Here is a 22,297-nt window from a genome sequence, read left to right as displayed (position 1 = left end):
GCAATTAATTCATATCAGACTCTAATTCCTTTTTAAAAAAAATCAATTTTAGAGAGGAAGGGAGAGACAGAAACATCAGTCTGTTCCTGTATGTGCCCTGACTGGGGATCAAACAGGCAGCCTCTGTGTATCAGGACAACACTCTAGCCAAGCTATCTGTCCAGGACACATCAGACACTGCTTGGCTGACACGGGGTGGGGTGGGGGTTTCTAAGAACTTGGGACATACAGGAACTTGGTGCACGCTGTCTCAAGGATGTGCTAGCAGATCAGTATATCCATCCCAGGTGACAACACCCAAGATGCACGTGCCTCCTGCTCAAGCAGGGTAGAAGCTTTACACTGGCTGGAATGTCATTCTGCTGCGGAAGGGTGGCCTGTGCCAGCCTTGCAGGCCATCCAACTCCCGTGAGACCGTGTGAACGCCACAGTGGCAGGGATTCAGGGATTCAGCACCGAGTAGCTCCTCTGTGCTACTGGCAATGCTGAGTCAGCAAGGCTTGTGACACGATCTCTTATTCTGCTTGAAGTTCCTAGTGCCTGATCAATGGGCTGACACAGTAGGCATTCAAGAAACACTTGCTCCAAAGTGCTCAGAAACCACGTAACTTTTTATTGCTCAATCATTAAATTCAAAATGAAAGGAAGACTTCCACTCATAACCACTGCTACTACCTCACCCATTTGAGGGCACCACTCCCGAAACTAGAAAGAGAAGTTCACCACCCGTAAAAGTATCCTATCATGAATTCCAAATTCAAATGTATGATTTTTTTAAACATAGTTTTAGCTCACTGCCCTGTATATTATTAGAAAACAATCAAGAAACAAATACACATACTGGCTGACTATTAAACACCTGCACTCCTCATGAGATAGGAACTACTCTATACATGTAGAAAACAACAGCCGACTGCTGCTTTCTCTGCCAGAAACCAGGGTGGAGGGCCTTCTCCACACAGCTGCTAGGGCTCATTTACAAACACAGTTAAAACTATTATAGAATTTTTATTTGCATGTCAGGCCTCATTAGCTTACCTCAGGATTAGCTCTTTCATTCAAGAAGTAGTTTACTTTCTGGAGTTGTCAAAAACATCTTTGAACTAGTTTCCCCTCCCACAAGAAAAGGAGCTGATTAAGTTGGCCAAAAAATAGCAGAGGCCTTTAGAGAGTTCCATCTTGAGGTGACAGGCAGGTACTGTATTTGACTGAGTCATATGATCTTACACTGGTAGAGTCAAGATTAAGATCCACTTTATAACCTTCATTGATGGCAATGCTAGAGGCTTTAAAAAAATTTTATTCCATTCATTGTTCATAACAAACTTAAAAGGAAATAACATTTTTGCCTTTTCATAAAATGGAGGCTCTCAGAGCTGACTTCTGCTCAAGATTCTAACTGAAGAGCCTGAGCGCCATGATACCAAATCCGAGTCAAGCTTTGCTGTGCTATCTCAGATAAAGTAGGAATTATACTAACTTAAAAAAAATATTTTCACAAGTTACAATAACAGCTATTATATTAAACATATAGATGTACTTATTCTGTACAAAACATGGTAACATTTCTTCCTCTGCTATGCCACACGAAGCCACCACTCCAGAACCTCCCATTTACAAAAACACTTTGGCAGTAGTCCTAACAAGCTGAAAAGTGCAATTCTGAAAGTGATACCAGATTACCAAAATGGGGAACAAAAACAGGCAGAAGTTAGCAGCTTTCTCGGTTAGCTCTCTGCTGACAAACCCTAGTCATACATATCTTCTCTCAACAGGAAATATTCTAGGAACAGAGACTCCCGAGTGTTACAAGTAATACTGCTCAGCCCTCTTGGCAGCGTGCCTCTCCCACTTCCATCTGTCCTGCTGCTAGCTGCCTATCTCCCTCTGAGATTCAAAATAACCGAAGAGCAGTAAGTTTCAAAAGGGTATCAATTGAGATCTTCTATAGATGAAACCTACTTTCTATAAGTCAACTAGTCAAAAATATGCACAGCTGGAAACAACGGGTTGTGAAAGTGGGTCCACCTGGAAAACATGCTGGTACCCAGTGAGACCCAGTTATTCTGCATCTGTGGATTTAAAATGATCATCATCCACAGTGGAATAGATGTGTCCCTCGTTGCTTAGAAAATCCACAGCTTGCCTAGAAAGAAAAAAAACAAACGGCTCATTTACTTTTTGTAAAATTTGTACATATAACAAATTTTTTCACACAACAGTTCAAATGCTATAGCGATGTTCACCTGAAACCAATGTATTTTTTTTTTTTTTTTGGTGACAGAAGCAGAGAGAGTCAGAGAGAGGGACAGATAGGGACAGACAGACAGGAAGGGAGAGAGATGAGAAGCATCAGTTCTTCAATGCGACACCTTAGTTGTTTATTGATTGCTTTCTCATATGTGCCTTGACTGGGGGTTTAAAGCAGCCTGAGTAACCCCTTGCTCGAGCCAGTGACCTTGGGTCCAAGCTGGTGAGCCTTGCCCAAACCAGTAGAGCCTGCGCTCAAGCCGGCGACCTCAGAGTCTCGAACCTGGGTCCTCCACGTCCCAGTCTGATGCTCTATTCATTGTACCGCCGCCTGGTCAGGTGAACCTATGTACTCTTATTGATGAATGTAACCCCATTAAATTTAATTTCTAAAAAAAAAAAAAAAAAGTGCTTTGAATAAAAAAAAATTGTTTTTCAGCTGTGACTCCAGACAGGATTGAAAGAGTTTTATCATCTCCTCTCTGAGATTTATGGAGACTTATTTTACCCTCCAGTGTTAGCCTCGTAAGGCACTATGTCAACCTTGAACGGGCACAGGAAAGGGCAAAGACTTGTTATTAAACCACTGCAGAAGAAAGGAAACTGCCTGATATTGCCAAATATATCAACTTCACTCCCCTCCCTACTTTCTGTCTTAGCTAAGAATTTACAGCCATTTATTTGCTGGCAGAGAAATGCTGGTAAAATCACAAAACTGGTTTCATCATGGAGACAGTAGCTATTGGGAGAGGGCTGCCTGGATCCCTCTCTCAAACTGCATAAAGGCAAGAAAACAGTGCCTCCCTTCAATACCAGTCTAAGCAAATCAAATCAAGGACCTAAAGCTGTAGCCCAGCTCACACCTAAAATCTCCTAATATAAAGAACTATTTAAGGCCCTGGCCGGTTTGCTCAGTGGTAGAGTATTGGCCCAGTGTGTGCAGCCTGGTGTGTGGTAGGCCCAGTGTGTGGATGTCCTTGGTTCAATTCCCGGTCAAGGCACACCGGAGAAGCAACCATCTGCTTTTCGACTCCTCCCTACTTCTCTCTCTCCCCCACTCCCACACCCACGGCTTAACTGGTTTGAGCACATTGGCCCCAGGTGCTGAGGATGGCTCTGTGGAGCCTCCGCCTCAGGCACTAAAAATAGCTCAGTTGTGAGCACTGGCCTGAGACCGGGGGTGGGGGGTGGGGGTGAGGTGTTTACAGGGTGTATCCTAATTGGGGTACATGTGGGAGTCTGTCTTTCTCCCCTCCTCTCACTTGGAAGAGGAAGAAGAAAAAAAAAGAGCTATTTATAAAAAAGTTGCCCCTCCCTACCCACCCTCTGAACCTCTAGCCACATCCCCCCGTCCCGCCCTGCCCCAGAAGTAAAGTTGCAGGAAGGAAAGGTCTTTTCAGAAACATAGGAGACCTTCAAACCCTTCAAGGCTCTCAGGGCTAGTGTCAGTAACATATTTAGTAACAGTAACAATTTACAGGACACTAACTATGTGACAGCCACCCTGGATACCTCATCACCACAGTAACTAAGACAGAAACTATTTTCTTCATTTTATAGGTCAGGAAATGGAATTAGACCTGAGCACTTCTTTTCTGTCTAGGCCTAGAGTATTAGTTGATTTGTGGTAACAACAATCACAAGCACCATAGCATTGTTTGTCTGGTTAGTTCACTGGAATCAGGAAGCTGCTTGTTTAACATGTTCTCAGGGCAAGGATGTTGAAACTGTCAAATTGCTTCAGGTCCAGACAGCCTGATGCACACATCTCCACAGCTGGGACGGTAATGCAAATGGGACTGTGCACTTGAGGACCAGGGGCTAAGTAAGGGCTTTGCTCCTCCAGATTAAATTCATTAAGAGTTTGAATCAGCCTGACCTATGGTGGCGCAGTGGATAAAAGCGTCGACCTGGAATACTGAGGTCGCCGGTTCAAAACCCTGGGCTTGCCCAGTCAAGGCACACATGGAAGTTGAAGCTTCCTGCTCCTCCCTTCCTCTCTCTCTCTCTCTCTCTCCCCCACCCCCTAAAATGAATAATAAAAAAAAAAAGTTTGAATCAGGTCAATTTTTGCTCAAAATTATAACCCCCGCACATAATGAAATTGTTGAATGAACAAATGAGTGAGTGATGTGACAGGAAGCACCACCTTTGTGAGTTCTTTTTCCATTTTTCCATGACTGAGTGACTTCTTCATTCAATAGGCTGCAGTCAACAGATAGTTTTTTAAACTCACTTCTCATTTCCAGGAAACTCTGATGAAGTGAAATGAGTATAATTCTAGAGCTTTTGCTCACAGAAGCCAAATACTCACTTGATTGAGGCCACAGTCATGTGTTGAAGCTGGCTCTTGAGATCATGGAAGTTCAATCCTTCAGGTGTTGGGCAAGCCTTAATCAAATTCAGCACCTGAACATTCAAATCAGAAAGATTTTATCAACTACTCTAAATCAGGTCCCCTATCAAACCTATGTATCTTTAAAAGAAGGAAACGCCCCTGATTGGTTGGCTCAGCGGTAGAGTGTCAGCCCAGTGTGTGGAAGTCCTGGGTTCAATTCCTGGTCAGGGCACACAGGAGAAGTGACCATCTGCTTCTCCACTCCTTCCCCTCCTCTCTCTCTTTTTCCCCTCCTGCAGCCCTGGCTTGAATGGCTCCATCAAGTTGGCCTCAGGTGCTGAGGATGGCTTCATGGCCTTGCCTCAGGCACTAAAATAGCTCATTTGCCGAGCAACAGAGTAAGCCCCAGATGGGCAGAGTATTGTCCCATAGAGGGCTTGCCAAGTGGATTCTGGTCAGGGTGCTAGGAGGAGTCTGTTTCTTTGCCTCCCTACCTCCCACATATAAAAAAAAAAAAAAAAAAAAGGGAAGGAAACAGGGCCTGGCTGGTTGGCCCAGTGGATAGAGCATAGAGGTCCAGTGTATGGATGTTCGGATTCCATCAGGGCACAGAGGAGAAGCAAACATCTGTTTCTTTCCCCCTCCCTCTCTCTTTTCTCCCACAGCCAGTGGCTCAACTGATCTGAGTGTTGGCCCCGGGCGCTGAGGATAGCTTGGTTGGTCTGAGCCAGTCAGCCTCAGGCGCTAAAAAAAAATAGATCAGTTGATTTAAGTACTGGCCCCAGACAGGGGTTGCTGGGTGGATCCTGGTTGGGGTGCTGTCTCACTATGCAGGAGTCTGTCTCACAATCTCCCCTCCACTTAAAAAAATAAAAGGAAACAATCATTAAAAAAGTAACTAAAACTTAGGACTCTCTGTGTTTTGCATTTCTAGAGCCACTAAGGTAGAGTTTACCTGGTTTTGGGCCACAGTGAGGCCATTTGTCGGTATGAAGCTATTTCCACCGAAGTTTCCTATTTCACCCATTCCTGGATTGCCGATAGGTGCTCTCCCTCCGGTGGGCTGCATTAAGAAATAAGTTCACAACATGAGAAAAATCATCAATCTGAATACAGTCCTTGCTATTTTAAACAGCTTATTAATGACCAGCTTACAAAAGAAAAATTTAGGCAGTTTGCTGAATAACAAGTATTTATACTGGAAGGAAGTGCTATTATCTAATATTTCTTTTTTTTTTTTGTATTTTTCTGAAGCTGGAAATGGGGAGAGACAGTCAGACTCCTGCATGCGCCCGACCAGGATCCACCCGGCACGCCCACCAGGGGGCGATGCTCTGCCCTTCCGGGGCGTCGCTCTGCTGCGACCAAAGCCACTCTAGCGCCTGGGGCAGAGGCCAAGGAGCCATCCCCAGCGCCCCCCGGGCCATCTTTGCTCCAATGGAGCCTTGGCTGCGGGAGGGGAAGAGAGAGACAAAGAGGAAGGAGGGAGGGGGTGTGGAGAAGCAAATGGGCGCTTCTCCTATGTGCCCTGGCCGGGAATCGAACCTGGGTCCCCCGCACGCCAGGCCGACGCTCTACCGCTGAGCCAACTGGCCAGGGTCATTATCTAATATTTCAAAGAAAGATAAAGTAATGCTCTAAAGCACATCTCAAACACAGATAAAAGACCTCCTGGCTCCTATTTTTTTTGTGATGTGAAAGGAACTAGAAGAAAACTAGCATTGAGAAGAAAATTATCCAGAGGTTTGCTATATACTTGGTGTTGAATCACTCAAGCATTCACTGAGTGTCAATTAGGCATGAAGTATTATAGGGAACAAAAAGGAGAATAGTTTCCATCAACCTCTCTGTTCTTTTTTTTACAACCAAATTAAAAAAATAAACAAATAAATAAACGAGCTTGACCAGGCAGTGGTGCAGTGGATAGAGTGTAGGATTGGGACGCAGAGGACCCAGGTTCAAAACCTCAAAGTCACTGGCTTGAGCTTGGGATCACAGACATGACCCCTTGGTCCCTGGCTTTAGCAAGGGGTCACTCGGTCTGCTGTAGCCCTCCAGTCAAGGCACATATGAGAAAGCAATCAATGAATAAGCAATCAACGAACAACTATGATGCTGCAACAAAGAATAGATGCTTCTCATCTCTAAAAGACTATAATCAGTTTTCATTTCCCTTCTCTTTAATCATTCCCCAACTCCCCACTATTTGGATTCTCCCCAAAACACCTCTGAAACTGTTCTCATCAAAAACTTTTCAACCAAGGTACCAATAGTTTCTTTCAGCCTCACAATACTTGACCTTTCAGAACTCAGAAGCAGACACTGCTGAGCATACTCCTCTTGCCATGAACCCCTCCCTGCGCTCTTGATACCACATTCTTCTAGTTCTCCACCTACCTCTCCAACTACACCTTCTCAATATCTCTTATTAGCCTTTTCTTCAGTCTCCCAAATGGCTGATAGTCCCCCAGGATTTCATTCCAGACCTCCTTTTGGGCCACAAATCCTTATTCCCAAATCTGGGATACTTCCACATAGATACCTGACACTTCAGAATAAAATTCATTACCTTCCTCCCCAAACCGGCTTGCCCTGCTATATTCCATCTCAATTAGTAAACCCAAACCTAATCATGCGGACCTCACTCATCCATTTGCTCACTTTCCTCAATCTGTCACCATGGCCTTTTAATACAATCTTCAGTGTCACTCAAGTCAATCCTCAACACCCCTGATCTCCTGACTGTATCTCAGCTGCTAGTCTCCACCCAATCCTCCTTATTGCTACCAAATGATAACTTCTGGTCATGTCACGCCTCTGCCTAAAAGCTTCCAGGTGGTTCCCCCTGCCTGTGAAAATAATATAAAACTCTGAGACATTCAAGACCTACACCTAGATGTCAACAATCTCTATAATTCTTCATCACTCCTTTCCAACCCTCTGCTCCTCAGCTGCACTTAGCCTTCTTGCCATCTACAACCATGCCCCTGACCCATACGCCGTTTTCTCTCTGGAATGCTCCTCTCCTCGTCTGCCTGGTAAACACTTCACTGACATTACCCAAGCCATGTTATGTCATTGTCTTCCTTATTTGCTCTCATAGCATTTGGCCCATTCTTTCTCATGGCAGCCATCACACTGCATGTCACTTTCCCCCACAAGCCCCTTCATCTTTGTACAGTACCTGGTGGACAGTATGTGCTCAATGTTGAATCTATTGAACTGAGTAAGAAAGGACGACTGGTCAAATGTTAAATACCCATAACAGACCACAGAAGCTCTGTGGAGGCTCATTAGGAGAAACCTCATCCAGTCAGGAGATTCACTCATTCAACAACTCTTCATTAGATTTCTATTGCTTTGAGGTTAGTCATGGTCCTTTGTTCTTAAGCTAGATACCCTCACATTGCCTGCTAGTGAAATAGAAGTCTTGTATTTTATGATCCAGTAACACTGAACTGAATGCTAGTCCTACCTGGTTACCTCTGCTGAAATGACCTCGTGTCCTGCTTCAAGTGGCTCTACTGCATGCATCTTTTAAGACTTGGTTTAGGCATACCTCCTCCAGGGAGCCCTTCTTGACATCCAAGTCAGGATAGGAAACCCTTCTCTGGTTCCATGGCACCCTTAACTGGCCACTTACCATTGCTTAAGTGCTTTCAACCTCCAATGCTTAATGCAAACTCGTTAAGGGAAAAAGCTGTTTTATTTACTCCTCAATGTAATTATCTATACTCCTAGTTTTTATTCCCTAACCACTCATTCTTACTTTAAAACCATTTCTATCATACAACATCTGATACACATAATTATGGGCAAAAGTAGGCTTCTAGTTGTTCATATGGAAAATAATACAATAATTAATAAATATTATAATAAAACAAAGCCTGGCTTATGGTGGCAGGATGGATAAAGTGTTCACCTGGAACGCTGAGGTAGCTGGTTTGAAACCCTGGACTTGCCTGGTCAAGGTACATACAACAAGCAATCAATCAATGAACAGCTAAAGTGAAGCAACTATGAGTTGATACTTCTCGCTTCCCATCCCTTTCTCTCCTCTTTCTGTAAAACCAATAAATAAAATCTTAAATAGTAATAAGAATAAGAATAAAGTCCATGTTTCACATATTCACAACTATGAATCTACTTTTGCCCCAACCTATATGTTATGAAGTATAGGAATAAAATAAAGACTCGAAACATTCTACCCAATTCCATCGTCTTACCACTTTCCCCTTCCTCTACTGAAGCCTCTCTTTTGAAGATCCATGTTTCCCAATTCACCTGCAGACCTCTCATCATCATCTCACTTGACTCTTAGGCAGAATTCTGCAATTTATCTCTACTCCCTCCTTAAAATACTCTTTCCAAGATCTTCTACAGTCACATTTCCTGCTTTTCCTCCTGCCAAACTGGCAACGTCTTCAACCTTCCTTCACTGGCTCCTATTCTTCTTCCAGACTTCTTTTTTTTTTTTATTTTTTAATATTTTATTTATTGATTTTTAGAGAGAGGAGAGAGAGAGAGAGAGAAAGGGGAGGAGCAGGAAGCATCAACTCCCATATGTGCCTTGACCAGGCAAGCCCAGGGTTTTGAACCGGCAATCTCAGGGTTCCAGGTTGACGCCTTATCCCACTGCACCACCACAAGTCAGGCTCTTCCAGACTTCTAAAGGTTAATGTCCCAGAGCTCAAGTCCCTGCCCTCTTAACTCCCTTGTTGTCATTTCTTCCATGGCTTTAATATCACCTATATGACAACGATTCCCAAAGTTCTATCTCTACCCCTGACCTCTTTCCCGAGTCCCAGCGTTATACATTCAACCACCCATTCTGTTCTCCACTTAGGTACTTAACTGACATCTTATATTTGGTAAGTCTATAACAGAGCTCTGGATTTTACCCTCCAAACTTACTAACTTCCTCAAGCCCAAACCTAGGAGTCATTTTTGAACCCTTCCCCTTTTTTATATCCTATATCCAATCCTCTATTAAGTCCTGTCAGGTCTACATTCAAACAATATTTAAATCCAACCACTTATCCCCACTGCTGTTACCATTCCCCTAGACTATTGTTGCTGTTCTTGGTGCCTTGTAGTGTATTCTCCATACAGCAGCCCGAGTGAGCTTTTAAAGAGGTAAATCAGACCATCTCACTCCCTAGCCAGTGGTTGGCAAATCGTGGCTCGCAAGCCACATGCAACTCTTTGGCCCCTTGAGTGTGGCTCTTCCACAAAATAACACGTGCGGGCGCTACCTCGATAAGGAATGTATCTACCTATATAGTTTAAGTTTAAAAAATTTGGCTCTCAAAAAAAAAATCTCAATCGTTGTACTGTTGATATTTGGCTCTGTTGACTGAGTTTGCTGACTACTGCCCTAGACAGAACCTTCTAAAGGGTTGGAATCAATTAGAAGAAAGTAATCCTTTCTATAACCTACAAAGCCTTTTCTATGTATAACCTACAAAAGCCCTACGATCTGGGTCCTGCTTCCTTGCCTACATCCAACTGTTTTCCCTGTCATCTGCTTTTGCTCTAGACCAGTGGTGGTCAACCTGGTCCCTACTGTCCAGTAGTGGGCGTTCCAGCTTTCATGGTGGGCGGTAGCGGAGCAACCAAAGTATAAATAAAAAGATAGATTTAACTATAGTAAGTTGTTGTTGTTGTTGTTGTTTTTTTTTTTGTTTTTTTTCATTTTTCTGAAGCTGGAAACAGGGAGAGACAGTCAGACAGACTCCCGCATGCGCCCGACCGGGATCCACCCGGCACGCCCACCAGGGGCGACGCCCTGCCCAGCAGGGGGCGATGCTCTGCCCATCCTGGGCGTCGCCATGTTGCGACCAGAGCCACCCTAGCGCCTGAGGTAGAGGCCACAGAGCCATCCCCAGCGCCCGGGCCATCTTTGCTCCAATGGAGCCTTGGCTGCGGGAGGGGAAGAGAGAGACAGAGAGGAAAGCGCGGCGGAGGGGTGGAGAAGCAAATGGGCGCTTCTCCTGTGTGCCCTGGCCGGGAATCGAACCCGGGTCCTCCGCATGCTAGGCCGATGCTCTACCGCTGAGCCAACCGGCCAGGGCAGTAAGTTGTTTTTATAAAGATTTATTCTGCCAAACTTAGCGAAAATCTAACATAAAGTACTTGGTAAGTAATTGTTATTATATGTTTTAACTTGCTGTAACAGTGCTTTATAAATTTTATAAAGTAAAGTTACTTCCCTACTTTATAAATCACCATTACTGTGGAACTGGTGGGCGGTTAGAAAATTTTACTACTAACAGAGATACAAAAGTGGACGGTAGGTATAAAAAGGTTGACTACCCCTGCTCTAGACAGTCTGGCCTTCTTGCTGGTTTCAAACATGCCAAGCTTATTCCAGCCTCATGGCTTCTGACTTTCTGTTCTTTTCTATTCCTCCTGCTTGGAATGGTCTTCTCTCATCTAAATTGCACCATTCTTATTTCCTCCTATCACTTTCTTCTCCTACTCTGCTTTATTTTATTTTAGCACATCTATAACTATCTAAAATTATATATACATATATATATTTTTTCTTATTTGTTGCCTATTTCTCTCAAGAATTTAAGTCTGAGGGCACATGATCCAGCTTGTTAACTGCTGTATTCCAAGCACCAAGAATAATGACTGGCAAATAAAAGACTCAGTATTTTTCAAATGAAGGAATCAATGATCTCTGTATCCCAGTGCTTAACAAAGTTCATGGCACAGAATATGAAGCAACAGCACCTGTGCTTAGTCTCTGCTACTGTAATCAATCCTCCACTTGCCATCAGAATCATCTATGGCTATTCTAACCTTTGTGTGATCAGAGATGGACTTGCCAAACTGAAATCATATGACAAAAAATAATATTGGCAAATTTCAATATCAAGCAAAAAATACAATTTCAGGGACAAAATAATGGTGCAAAAATTTTAACTATTTTGCCAACAGGTTGGAAGAAAAGCGGCAAAATGCTGTCTTAGTTAAGATTTTTCTCTGAATGTGGACTGACCATCCTGGTGCCGACAAGTCAGCCTCTACACTTGAAGGTTGTCTTGGGCCCCAGCCATCCATGTCAGTGGGGTCAGAGGAACTCGTAATTCTGAGAGGAACATAAGATGCTTTGTTGGAATAGAATAACATGGCAAATCTCATGGAGAAATGTGTTTGGTTTTTTTAACGTTTTTGTGTGACAGACAGTAAGAGACAGAGAGAGGGACAGACAGGAAGGGAGTGAGATGAAAAGCATCAATTCTTCGTTGTGGCACCTTAGTTGTTCACTGACTGCTTTCTCATATGTGTCTTGATTGGGGGGCTACAGCAGAGTGAGTGACCCCTTGTTCAAGTCAGTGCCTGTTGGGCTCAAGTCTACGATCCCATGCTCAAGCTGGTGAGCCCTGCTCAAGCCAGATGAGCCCACGCTCAAGCCGGCAACCTCAGGGTTTCGAACCTGGGTCTTCTGCATCCCAGTCCAACACTCTATCCACTGCACCACTGCCTGGTCAGGCTCATGGAGAAAATGTTTTAAGGACGGAGTGACACCTTTATTTCTGCTCAATCTTCTAAATGTTAAGTTAAAGCCAGAGCACAAAGCTTTTACAGGGAAGAGAAAACTATGAGGGAAGCTGCTCACCTGGCTACTGGCTTTGGTCAGTGTCATGTGTGCATTCACAACTTCCAGGATATGGGCGGTGAACTCATTCATATCCTCCAGGGGTATGATTTTAAAGGCTACCAGGCTTTTTTTGTTCTAAAGAGGAAAAAAAAATGGAATAAAGAATAAGCACATTCAAGTCAATTACAGGTCAAAAACAATATGGCTATTTTCTTGGTTATAATATTTTGCCAGAATGGGAAAAGTGTGCTTAATACTAAAAATTAATTCAAGGTTAATCCAAATAGTCAATAAAATAAAAAAAAACCAAAGTAGCTCAGAGATGTTTAATGATTTGCCCAAGGTTACACAACCAAGCATAGCCTAGTATCCTTGCTCTAATACCAGCATTCGCCCACCTACACCCAATGGATGCCGTAGGTGACAACTGCAGGTGGAGATGTTCTTTCTCTACTATTCTGTTAGTTTCATATTAAGGTAAAAATTCAGTACTTCCTTTTGAAAAGAATAAAAATAATTTCAATATAGTCCCCATTAAAAAATGGGAACTTAGTTAAGTTTTAAGTATCCTAAATGCAGGCATGAGTCCAGAAATTCTTTCATGCAAATATATTTTAAGTCATTTTTTTTTTTTTTTTTTTCATTTTTCTGAAGCTGGAAACAGGGAGAGACAGTCAGACAGACTCCCGCATGCGCCCGACCGGGATCCACCCGGCATGCCCACCATGGGGCGACACTCTGCCCACCAGGGGACGATGATGCTCCGCCCATCCTGGGCGTCGCCATGTTGCGAGCAGAGCCACTCTAGCGCCTGGGGCAGAGGCCAAGGAGCCATCCCCAGCGCCCCCCGGGCCATCTTTGCTCCAATGGAGCCTTGGCTGCGGGAGGGGAAGAGAGAGACAGAGAGGAAAGCGCGGCGGAGGGGTGGAGAAGCAAATGGGCGCTTCTCCTGTGTGCCCTGGCCGGGAATCGAACCCGGGTCCTCCGCACGCTAGGCCGACGCTCTACCGCTGAGCCAACCGGCCAGGGCCAAGTCATTTTTTTTTTTTACTTTACCTGAAAAGATCTCAGATGGCCAGCCACTTTCACATATGTTTCTGGAGGAACCACAGTGTTTTCACCACTGGCATCCTAACAGATAAAATACAAACATATTATTAAGACTTTAGTGATGTTGGTGAAAGCCTCTCTAAAATTGCTAAATTATGTACAGAAATATCAATAGAAAGTTAAAAAGAGATAAGTCCTAATATGGCACTAACTAGTTTGCCCTACCTTTTAGAATTTATTTTTGTAAAATCAGGAATTAGAATAAAAATCTCTAAAATAAATTTTGAGTCCCAAAGGTCTATGTTATGCACATCATAAAAAAATAATTATGGAACTTTCTTTTTTTTTAAAATTATTTTTATTTATTTATTCATGTTAGAGAAGAGAAAGAGAGACAGAGAGAGAGAGAGGAGGGGGGAGGAGCAGGAAGCGTCAACTCCCATATATGCCTTGACCGGGCAAGCCCAGGGTTTTGAACCGGTGACCTCAGTGTTCCAGGTCGACGCTTGATCCACTGCGCCACCACAGATCAATTATGGAACTTTCAATGACCTTAGGCACACAAGCTTTCTTGTGGACAGTGGACATACTTACCAGCATAGCAGTCTAATTTTAGAAATTAAAGGAAATAATTAAGAATAAGCATGAAGATTTTGCTTTAGAAATACTCATTATATAGCATGGATTACAATAATGAAATATTTAAAATATCCAACAGGTGGGCATTCACACAATGTAGAATTCTATTAACTATCTGGGAAGGTTAGTTGTGACATGCAGAAAAAAAGTGATTTCCATGTGAGGGAAAAACTACATCAAAATGTTAACAATGGTTAACTGGAATAACTGGAGTTTTCTAGATATGTACATGTTATTTATAAGAAAAATACAGCCTGACCAAGCAGTGGCATAGTGGATAGAGTGTTGGACTGGGACACAGAGGACCCAGGTTTGAAACCCTGACGTCGCTGGCTTGAGTGCAGGCTGGCTCATCTAGCTTAAGCGCGGGTTCACTGACTTGAGCATGGGATCATAGACATGACCCCAAGGTCGCTGGTTTGAGCAAGGTGTCACTCACTCTGCTATAGCCCCCCAGTCAAGGCACATATGAGAAAGCAATCAATGAACAACTAAGATGCCGCAACGAAGAACTGATGCTTTTCATCTCTCTCCCTTCCTGTCTGTCTGTCCCCATCTGTCCCTCTCTCTGTATCGTTCAGAAAAGGAAAGAAAAATAAATAAGTTGAGTCTTAAAAATTTTTCTGATTATAAAATACATGACTTCAAAAAATAAATCACGCCCCCTAGTGGGCAGAGTGTCGCCCCTGGTGGGCGTGTCAGGTGGATCCCAGTCGGGCGCATGCGGGAGTCTGTCTGATTGTCTCTCCCCGTTTCCAGCTTCGGAAAGAAAAAAAAAATTCAGTACTTTATAAATGTACCATGGTTTAATTAATAATATCCTATTGCTAACATTTTGAGATTTTTAAAAATTTTTCATTATTATAAGTAATGCTATGATAAACATTCTTACAACTGAATCATTGCACATGTATTTAATTATTTTCTTAATGTAAATCTCTAGCAGTGGAATGAGAGGTCAACATTTTAATGATTTTGATCATTAATATAATGATTTATTTTATATTAATTTATACATATACCATTAGAGTAGGATCATACCTACTTCCCAGACAAACTGTGACAAATCATTAATTAAGTGCTTACTAAATTCTAGAGGCACTGTGCTACCTACTGCTCTCATCAGAAGTAGGCAATGCCATTCTATTTTTTCTTTGCCAATTTAAATTTTTAAAAAAATTATTGATTTATTTTAGCCAGAGAGGAAAGGGGAGGAATAGAGAGGAAGGGAAAAAAGGAGAGGGACAGGGAGAGAGAGAGGGATAGAAGGAGAGGGAGAGAAGAGAAGGGGAAGGGAAAGTGAGAGAGGGAGAGGAATAGAGGGAAAGACAGGAATATCAATCCATTCCAGTATGTGCCCCGACCGGGATCAAACCTGCATTTTAGGCTGATGCTCTAACCAACCAAGCTATCAGGCCAAGACAATTTAGTATCTTAATGTTTATTAAATGTTTTTGTTATTGTTGTTACAGTTTATATTTCATCTATAACGAATTAGCTGTGCATCTTCTTTGTCCACTTCTCTAAAATGCAGTTGCATTTCTCTGCTTTTAAAAGCTTTTGTTAATTAAAAAACTTAAATGTTTGCAGTATGTTGCAAGGAAAAAAAATCCATTTAAATAACATTTTACTGGGCCCTGGCCGGTTGGCTCAGTGGTAGAGTATCGGCCTGGCGTGCAGGAGTCCCAGGTTTGATTCCCGGCCAGAGCACACAGGAGAAGCACCTATCTGCTTCTCCACTCCTCCCCCCTCCTTCCTCTCTGTCTCTCTCTTCCCCTCCCGTAACCAAGGCTCCACTGGAGCAAAGTTGGCCCGGGCACTGAGGATGGCTCCATGGCCTCTGCCTCAGGCGCTAGAATGGCCCTGGTTGCAACAGAGCAATGCCCCAGATGGGCAGAGCATCGCCCCCTGGTGGACATGCCAGGTGGATCCCGGTCGGGTGCATGCGGGAGTCTGTCTGACTGCCTTCCCATTTCCAACTTCAGAAAAATACAAAACAAACCCCCCCCCCCCAAAAACAAAAAAAACAACATTTTACTCAGGGCCCACTATGTAATTGGCACTGTTACAGGTGCTGGGGATACAATGCCAATGTAAAAGTCCTATTCTCAGAGTTTACATTCTAGTGCCTCCAGTCACTTGCCTTTTAACTTTAGTTTAAAGGTTTAGAAGGTGTGTTTTTTTTACAGAGACAGAGAGAGAGTCAGAGAGAGGGATAGACAGGGACAGACAGACAGGAATGGAGAGAGATGAGAAGCATCAATCATTAGTTTTTCATTGCGCATTGCAACACCTTAGTTGTTCATTGATTGCTTTCTCATATGTGCCTTGACTGTGGGCCTTCAGCAGACTGAGTAACCCCTTGCTCGAGCCAGCGACCTTGGGTCCAAGCTGGTGAGCTATTGCTCAAACCAGATGAGCCCGCGCTCAAGCTGGCCACCTAGGGGTCTCGAACCTGGGTCCTCGGCATCCCAGTCTGACGCTCTATCCATTGCGCCACCTCCTGGTCAGGCTAGAAGGTTTTAAACCTTTAGTTTAAAGGTTTAGAAGGTTTTATGAAATCAAATATATTAACCTTCCTGCCTTTGATATCTTGCTTATGTATTATTTTTATAATAAGAACCTTTAAAAAGTTAGACTAGAAAAGTTCAACATCTCAAAAGTCCCTAAGTAACCTCACTGTGATTCAAAAGCCACTTACATCTGTGTCAACCCACTGGCGAACATCCATGGGTGCAGCTGTCATGTCATCTATTTTGTACACAATGTTGGTCGGAGCCTTCTCTGCATGTCTGATTATCCCCACAATAGTGACCTAGATCAGAAGGAAAAAAAAGTTTGGTTTTCTTGGAAACCAAAGCAACATTTATGTATTTTTAGATTAAGTAATTTTTATTTCATTCTTCATACCTGTGAAATCTCAACATTCCCAATTCTGAACACTTCATCAACCAGCGTGGCAGAAAGCAGCTGAGAAATGGTGCAGGGTACAATATGCTGGGCTCTGGCTCTCTGAAAGAGAGTAGCATACACTCAACTGAAATAATAATTTCTGCTCATTTACACATCTGCTCTAAGTGCCGAGCACTTTGCATATAACATTGGGTCTTCAAAACAAACCTCATTATCCTTGCTTCAGAGATGGAAACCCAAGTCATATAGCTAACAAAGGCCACACTTTAGAATTCAAACCCAGGTCTGTTTGACTCCAAAACTCCTGATAGATGGGTAAGTTTGTGTTGTACTAGAGATTCACCGAAGTGAGTAGACCAGAGTGGGGACAGCATAAGGAAAGATCTGAACAGACCTTTAAGGAGGAAACTCCACCTCACGCTGAAGGCAAGCTGGAGCTAGCTGATCGCCACTGGTGAGATAAGATGGTAAATGGCCAGTGGAGACAGAACTTTGGACTGCTCTAAATCTCTTAATAAAACATAATAAAAAGTTAAGAGATATGACTTCCTTTAGGACAGATGTTCTGACAATCAGCTGGAAGTCCTGGGGAAAATGGGATGAGTATGCTCACACTAGACGTCTTCAAGGGAAGGGACAGGATGTGAGAAGAGTATCTAGTAAAGACACTCAAATCACATCGTGAAGCAGTCTAACAATAGTGCAAACTCTCATTTTTGCTTACGGCTTGCCAGGGGTTGTCTGGGTGACATAGAGATGAGCAGAGTTTGCCATTAACACACTAACCTAGGAGGGGTAAAAAATGTCAATAACAAACTTGATCTTGCTACACGACAGACTGAGATGCATTGTGTGGGTTATCTGAAAAATTTATTGGTGATTTCAAGAAGAGGGAGCATTTTAGGCTGGACGTTGAAGCACAAAATATTTGACAGTGAAAAAATAATGGCTGAGGAACGAGCATTACAGGCCAAGGACAAATATTACTCCCACAGACTCATAGAGGGAATCTATTCAAGACAGAAAAAGCATGGCGGATTAAAGATTTGAGTTCTTCCTGTCAGAGATCAACACGAAGTAAACTGATAATAACTGTTCTACATCTAAGACCAAACACAGTAGGCTCTTGGCCTTAGTGGATTTTGCAGCTGCAGCTTTGCCCTGAGGGTCCATAACACTAGCAACCTTTCAGTTTGCTGGGGCATAATTTTAAAGAGTGAGTACTGGCAGAACGGTTAGAAAATGAGCCAAGTCAACCACCAGAACACATGCTACAAAAGGCAGTGCGGGGGGGATTAAGATTATGGCTCTACCACTCAGGAGCAGTGTGCTTTTGGTCACACTTCTCAACTCATCTGTACCTCAGTTCCCTCATCTATAAAACTAGGAGTGATAAAATCATTATAAACATTTAATATATGGTGAAGTACCGAGAATACTACTGGTACATCACACACACTCAATAAATGTTAGCAATTATTTTGTCAGCTACTGTTCCTCACTCTTTATAGTTGCAATAACTCTTAATAAGGATGAAAAAGACTTTACTATATTTTTTTTCAATTTTATTTTAAGGTATTTAATAGGTGAAGTCATATGCTATACTACAATAGTATTTATAGATTTAAAAGTTGCTGAGGTCCCAGATTTAGCTCTCCCGACTTATATTTTGTATTTACCTATCACTACTGAGATTACTACAGCATAAGAAAACTAAGAACCGCAGCATAAGAAAACTAAGAACCACTCTGGTAACAGTAGCAAGAGCATGGGCTTTGCAGTTAGACAGTGCTAAAGACCTGTGTTCAAATCCTAGCTCCTGGCCTGGGCCAGCTGGCTCAGTGGTAGAGCATTGGCCCAGTATGTGGAGGTCCAGGGTTTGATTCCTGGTCAGAGCACAAAGGAGAAGTGACCATCTGCTTCTCCACCCCTCTCCCTTCTCTCTCTCTTCCCCTCCAGCAGCTATGGCTCAGTTGGAGGTGCTGAGGATGACTCCCTGGCCTCTCCCTCAGGCACTAAGAATAACTCTTTGCTGAGCAATGGAGCAACACCCAGTACCCAGTAGAGGGCATGATGGGTGGGTCCCAGTCTGGGACCCTGGGAGTCTGTCTCTGCCTCCCTTCCTCTCAATTAAAAAAAAAAAAAAAAATCCCAGTTCCATGACCCTGGACACACCACCACCTCTTCTGTATAATGAGGACATTTACTCTTCTAGTTGTCCATGAAATATATAGTGTATATAAAAATAAAAATACTAATTTCTATATAGGTATTCAATAAATATTACTTCCCAGGTAAAAAAGTTATATATGGGTAATTACTGAGATGTTAGAGACCTTCAAATTCATCTTAAATCAGTTATGGCTTGTTTTTTAACAAGCACCAATCATGTTCCAGGATTTGACTGCAAAGAGTTCCTGGTATGTTCCAAAGAAATTCACAAAGTGTATGCCTAATTTTGAAAAAATTATTTTCTAGCTGACTAGGAACCATAGGCTACTCTGAAATGCTATATGAAACCACCACTTTTATGAATAAGCCACTGGAAATTTCATATGGCTCAATAAAATATAACAGGTTTATAGTCAATAGGAAACATCTAAATAGGGCATTGATCTAATTTACTGTGAAAAAGGCACTAGAATTTAGACACAAAAAGACCTGGTCTCCAACTTATAACCAACATCATTCTCTGAAAAGCTGTCTCAATACAGCTTTTTTTACAACTGTTTTTCTAACAACTGGAACGAAGAAAAAATAGTTAATTTAGGGAGAAAAGATGAGAATGAATTATCTATCTTGTTTTCATCTCCACAGCCTCAGAGAAGACATAATTAGAAAACCGGAGGCCTTCTCGTCTTCCCCAGAAAACGAAAACTACAACAGAGACAGGAGCTGCATACCAGGTTTTGGATTTGTTCAGCATCTTGTGTGCTCTGTCTGGTTCCAGTTACTTACTGTGTAGGCTCAGGGAGTCTCTTAATCTCCCTATGTTATACAATGGAATAAGCAATAAATACCTTATAGAATTATATAAATTATGTGAAAAATATTAAAGCAATGTCCACATATATGAGCATTCCCCGCTGACACTCGCCCCTGAAAGAACAGTTTAGGAAAAAGCTTATTGACCTGTACATAAAACAAAGAACCGGCTAATACTGAACCTGAACATCACGTCTAAAGGACACCCAAAGAGAGGCCAAATTAACTCTGTATTTAAAGCATAAAAACAAAAGCTGTTGTTAAATGCAATCTCTTTTCTGAAAAGAGTAAATAGCAAGCATTTGGACAGTTTTGGTTTTTTTTTGTATTTTTCTTAAGTTGGAAACTGGGAGGCAGTCAGACAGACTCCCGCATGCGCCCGACCGGGATCCACCCGGCATCCCCACCAGGGGGCGATGCTCTGCCCATCCGGGGTGTCGCTCTGTCGCAATCAGAGCCATTCTAGCGCCTGAGGCAGAGGCCATGGAGCTATGCCAGTTAGGGCTTGTTTTTTAACAAGCACCTATTATGTACCAGGATTTGACTGCAAAGAGTTCCTGGTATGGAACTCATACCCGGGCTATCCTCAGCGCCCAGGCCAACTTTGCTCCAATGGAGCCTTGGCTGCAGAAGGGGAAGAGAGAGACAGAGAGGAAAGAGGGGGTGGGGGTGGAGAAGCAGATGGGCGCTTCTCCTGTGTGCCCTGGCCGGGAATCGAACCCAGGACTCCTGCACGCCAGGCCGACGCTCTACGACTGAGCCAACTAGCCAGGGGATTTGGACAGCTTTTTACAGATCGCTTTCTTATACATTAGCTTATTTATCAACTCCTTGTGATATTAGTAGTAGTAGCACTGGAACTATTATCAGATGGGAAAAAAACAAGGGCCACTAAAACCATAGGTTTAAGTTGCTTCATGAAACTCACACTGCCAGTTAAAAGGTAAAGCTGATTCTGCACACTGTGTGTTCTGGCTCCAATGCCCAGGTCCTTTTAAATAATACTCAGGACCATTTATATTGAAAGCGATTATGGGGCAGGCACTTTGTACATATTATAAGTCTCCCAACAACCCTGTAAGGCATGTATTATTAATCCCATTTAGTAGGTGCAAAACTGCCTCCCAACGCTAAGAAATCTGTTCAGTGATACCCTACCCTGCAAGCAGTGCTAGGGAACTGATGGATTTGACTTCAAAGTTCGGGGAGATTCCTTTTTTTCAAAGTTACAGTACTTAATACAAGATTATCAAATAAGTTCATGTTTTACACCCTTCCTCCACCGCATACATTTTTTCACATGCATGAGTTACAGAGCTTCATGACAGATAAAATAAAACGAAATCGTCTTTCAACCTACTGATTTTTTTTCGGCCTGAGAAGGTGTGGGCAATCCAAAGCCCCCTGGGGACTGTGTGTAGCCACCGGCTCCCCCAAAGGTGGAGCTGCCATAGCTCTCATATCCACCTAGATTTAAATAACAACCATATTAGTATCTCAGCTGCTTTCCAAGCTTCTGAAAAAACCCACAGGTCCCTTCAGACCCCACACGCCCACCCAAACTCTCCCAGCCTCTCACTCATCTTCCCTACCACCTGTCCCCGACCCCCAGACGCCCCATCTCCGGGTCCCGCCCCTCCCCCTTCCGCCGCCACGACTCTCAACCTCCGCCCAATTTATCATTACTATTCCACATCTCCGTCTCGATTTCCTCAGGAAAGACACAGAAGATTCCGATCCGCTGGATGCGTCCAACCGCCTCAGAACCTTGTTGCGATCGCAGCGCTTTATCTACTTTTCGCTGGCGCCACAAACTCCTTCCCGCGAAAGGCGGAGCCAATCAGTATCCAGAACGCTTCTCGCTTCGGCCAATCAAGGCTCGCGAATCCTAAGCTTTTTCCGGCCTTTGCAGGTCGTGATCCTGAAGACGCACACTTTACCCTCGGTAGGTCTAGAAGCCTCTTCGGCCATCTTTACTAAGGGCAGAGCCGCTGAGCAAGCTGACGCAAGGATCCGTGATGTTTACGGTCTCTCAGTAAAACAACCAATCCAATAATACTTATGCATCGCCGGACTATATAATGCCAGCCCCGTCAATGAGCGAAACCTTACGTCACTTCTTTTGTTCGGCGTTCTCCTGTTCCCGCCAAATTCTCACCAATCACACGACGCCTTAATCTAAAGCGCTGTGTAGTAAAAGTCCAGTTTGGGAGCCCTGGTCCCGCAAACGCCCAATATGCGCATGCGGGGAACTCTCGATACTAGCTTCGCAGCACCTCGAGGGATTGCTTAATCTTTAACACGAAGAGCCAAGTTCATATCTGGTGTTGCCACTTCCTGGTTCTGTTTCTCCCCAGTGAACCCATAAGAAATGTACACTTTTCCACAGGATGGCCTTCCGAGAAATCTGAAGATTGCGCTCCTCCCACCTGCCTCACCCAGTCTAATCCAGTTCTGCATCCTTGATTGCTTCAACTATTGTTCATATAACGTGGTGTGTTTCTCCTTTG

At 43.3% G+C, this 22,297-nt stretch overlaps 1 protein-coding gene and 1 non-coding gene across 2 annotated transcripts; both read right to left on the bottom strand.

The window, feature by feature from the left end:
* Positions 1 to 593: 593 nt before the first annotated feature.
* Positions 594 to 22,061, bottom strand: RPA2 (replication protein A2). The gene is made up of 9 exons (XM_066269946.1): positions 21,474 to 22,061; positions 21,148 to 21,254; positions 16,800 to 16,901; positions 16,591 to 16,704; positions 13,257 to 13,331; positions 12,219 to 12,335; positions 5,544 to 5,651; positions 4,565 to 4,659; positions 594 to 2,146 (listed from the first exon to the last, which is right to left on the bottom strand). Exons 1-9 carry the CDS (start codon positions 21,481 to 21,483, stop codon positions 2,062 to 2,064), a joined length of 813 nt encoding a protein of 270 aa, XP_066126043.1. The 5' UTR covers positions 21,484 to 22,061; the 3' UTR covers positions 594 to 2,061.
* LOC136332430 (small nucleolar RNA SNORA26) lies at positions 2,688 to 2,806 on the bottom strand. Its single transcript, XR_010730694.1, has one exon. It is a non-coding gene; the product is annotated as a small nucleolar RNA SNORA26 (small nucleolar RNA).
* Positions 22,062 to 22,297: the final 236 nt, after the last annotated feature.

The sequence above is a fragment of the Saccopteryx bilineata genome, chromosome 3 (genome assembly GCF_036850765.1).
Source record: "Saccopteryx bilineata isolate mSacBil1 chromosome 3, mSacBil1_pri_phased_curated, whole genome shotgun sequence".
Lineage (NCBI taxonomy): Eukaryota > Metazoa > Chordata > Mammalia > Chiroptera > Emballonuridae > Saccopteryx > Saccopteryx bilineata.
Note: the sequence above shows the minus strand (reverse complement) of the source record. Positions and strands in the feature narration are given on the sequence as shown.

Coding starts and splice junctions, on each gene's coding strand:
- RPA2 (XM_066269946.1), bottom strand. Junction 16,705..16,799: donor GGAATGTTGAGATTTCACAG/GTATGAAGAATG, acceptor CTTCTGATCTAG/GTCACTATTGTGGGGATAAT. Junction 5,652..12,218: donor TGACCAAAGCCAGTAGCCAG/GTGAGCAGCTTC, acceptor TTCTTAATGCAG/CCCACCGGAGGGAGAGCACC.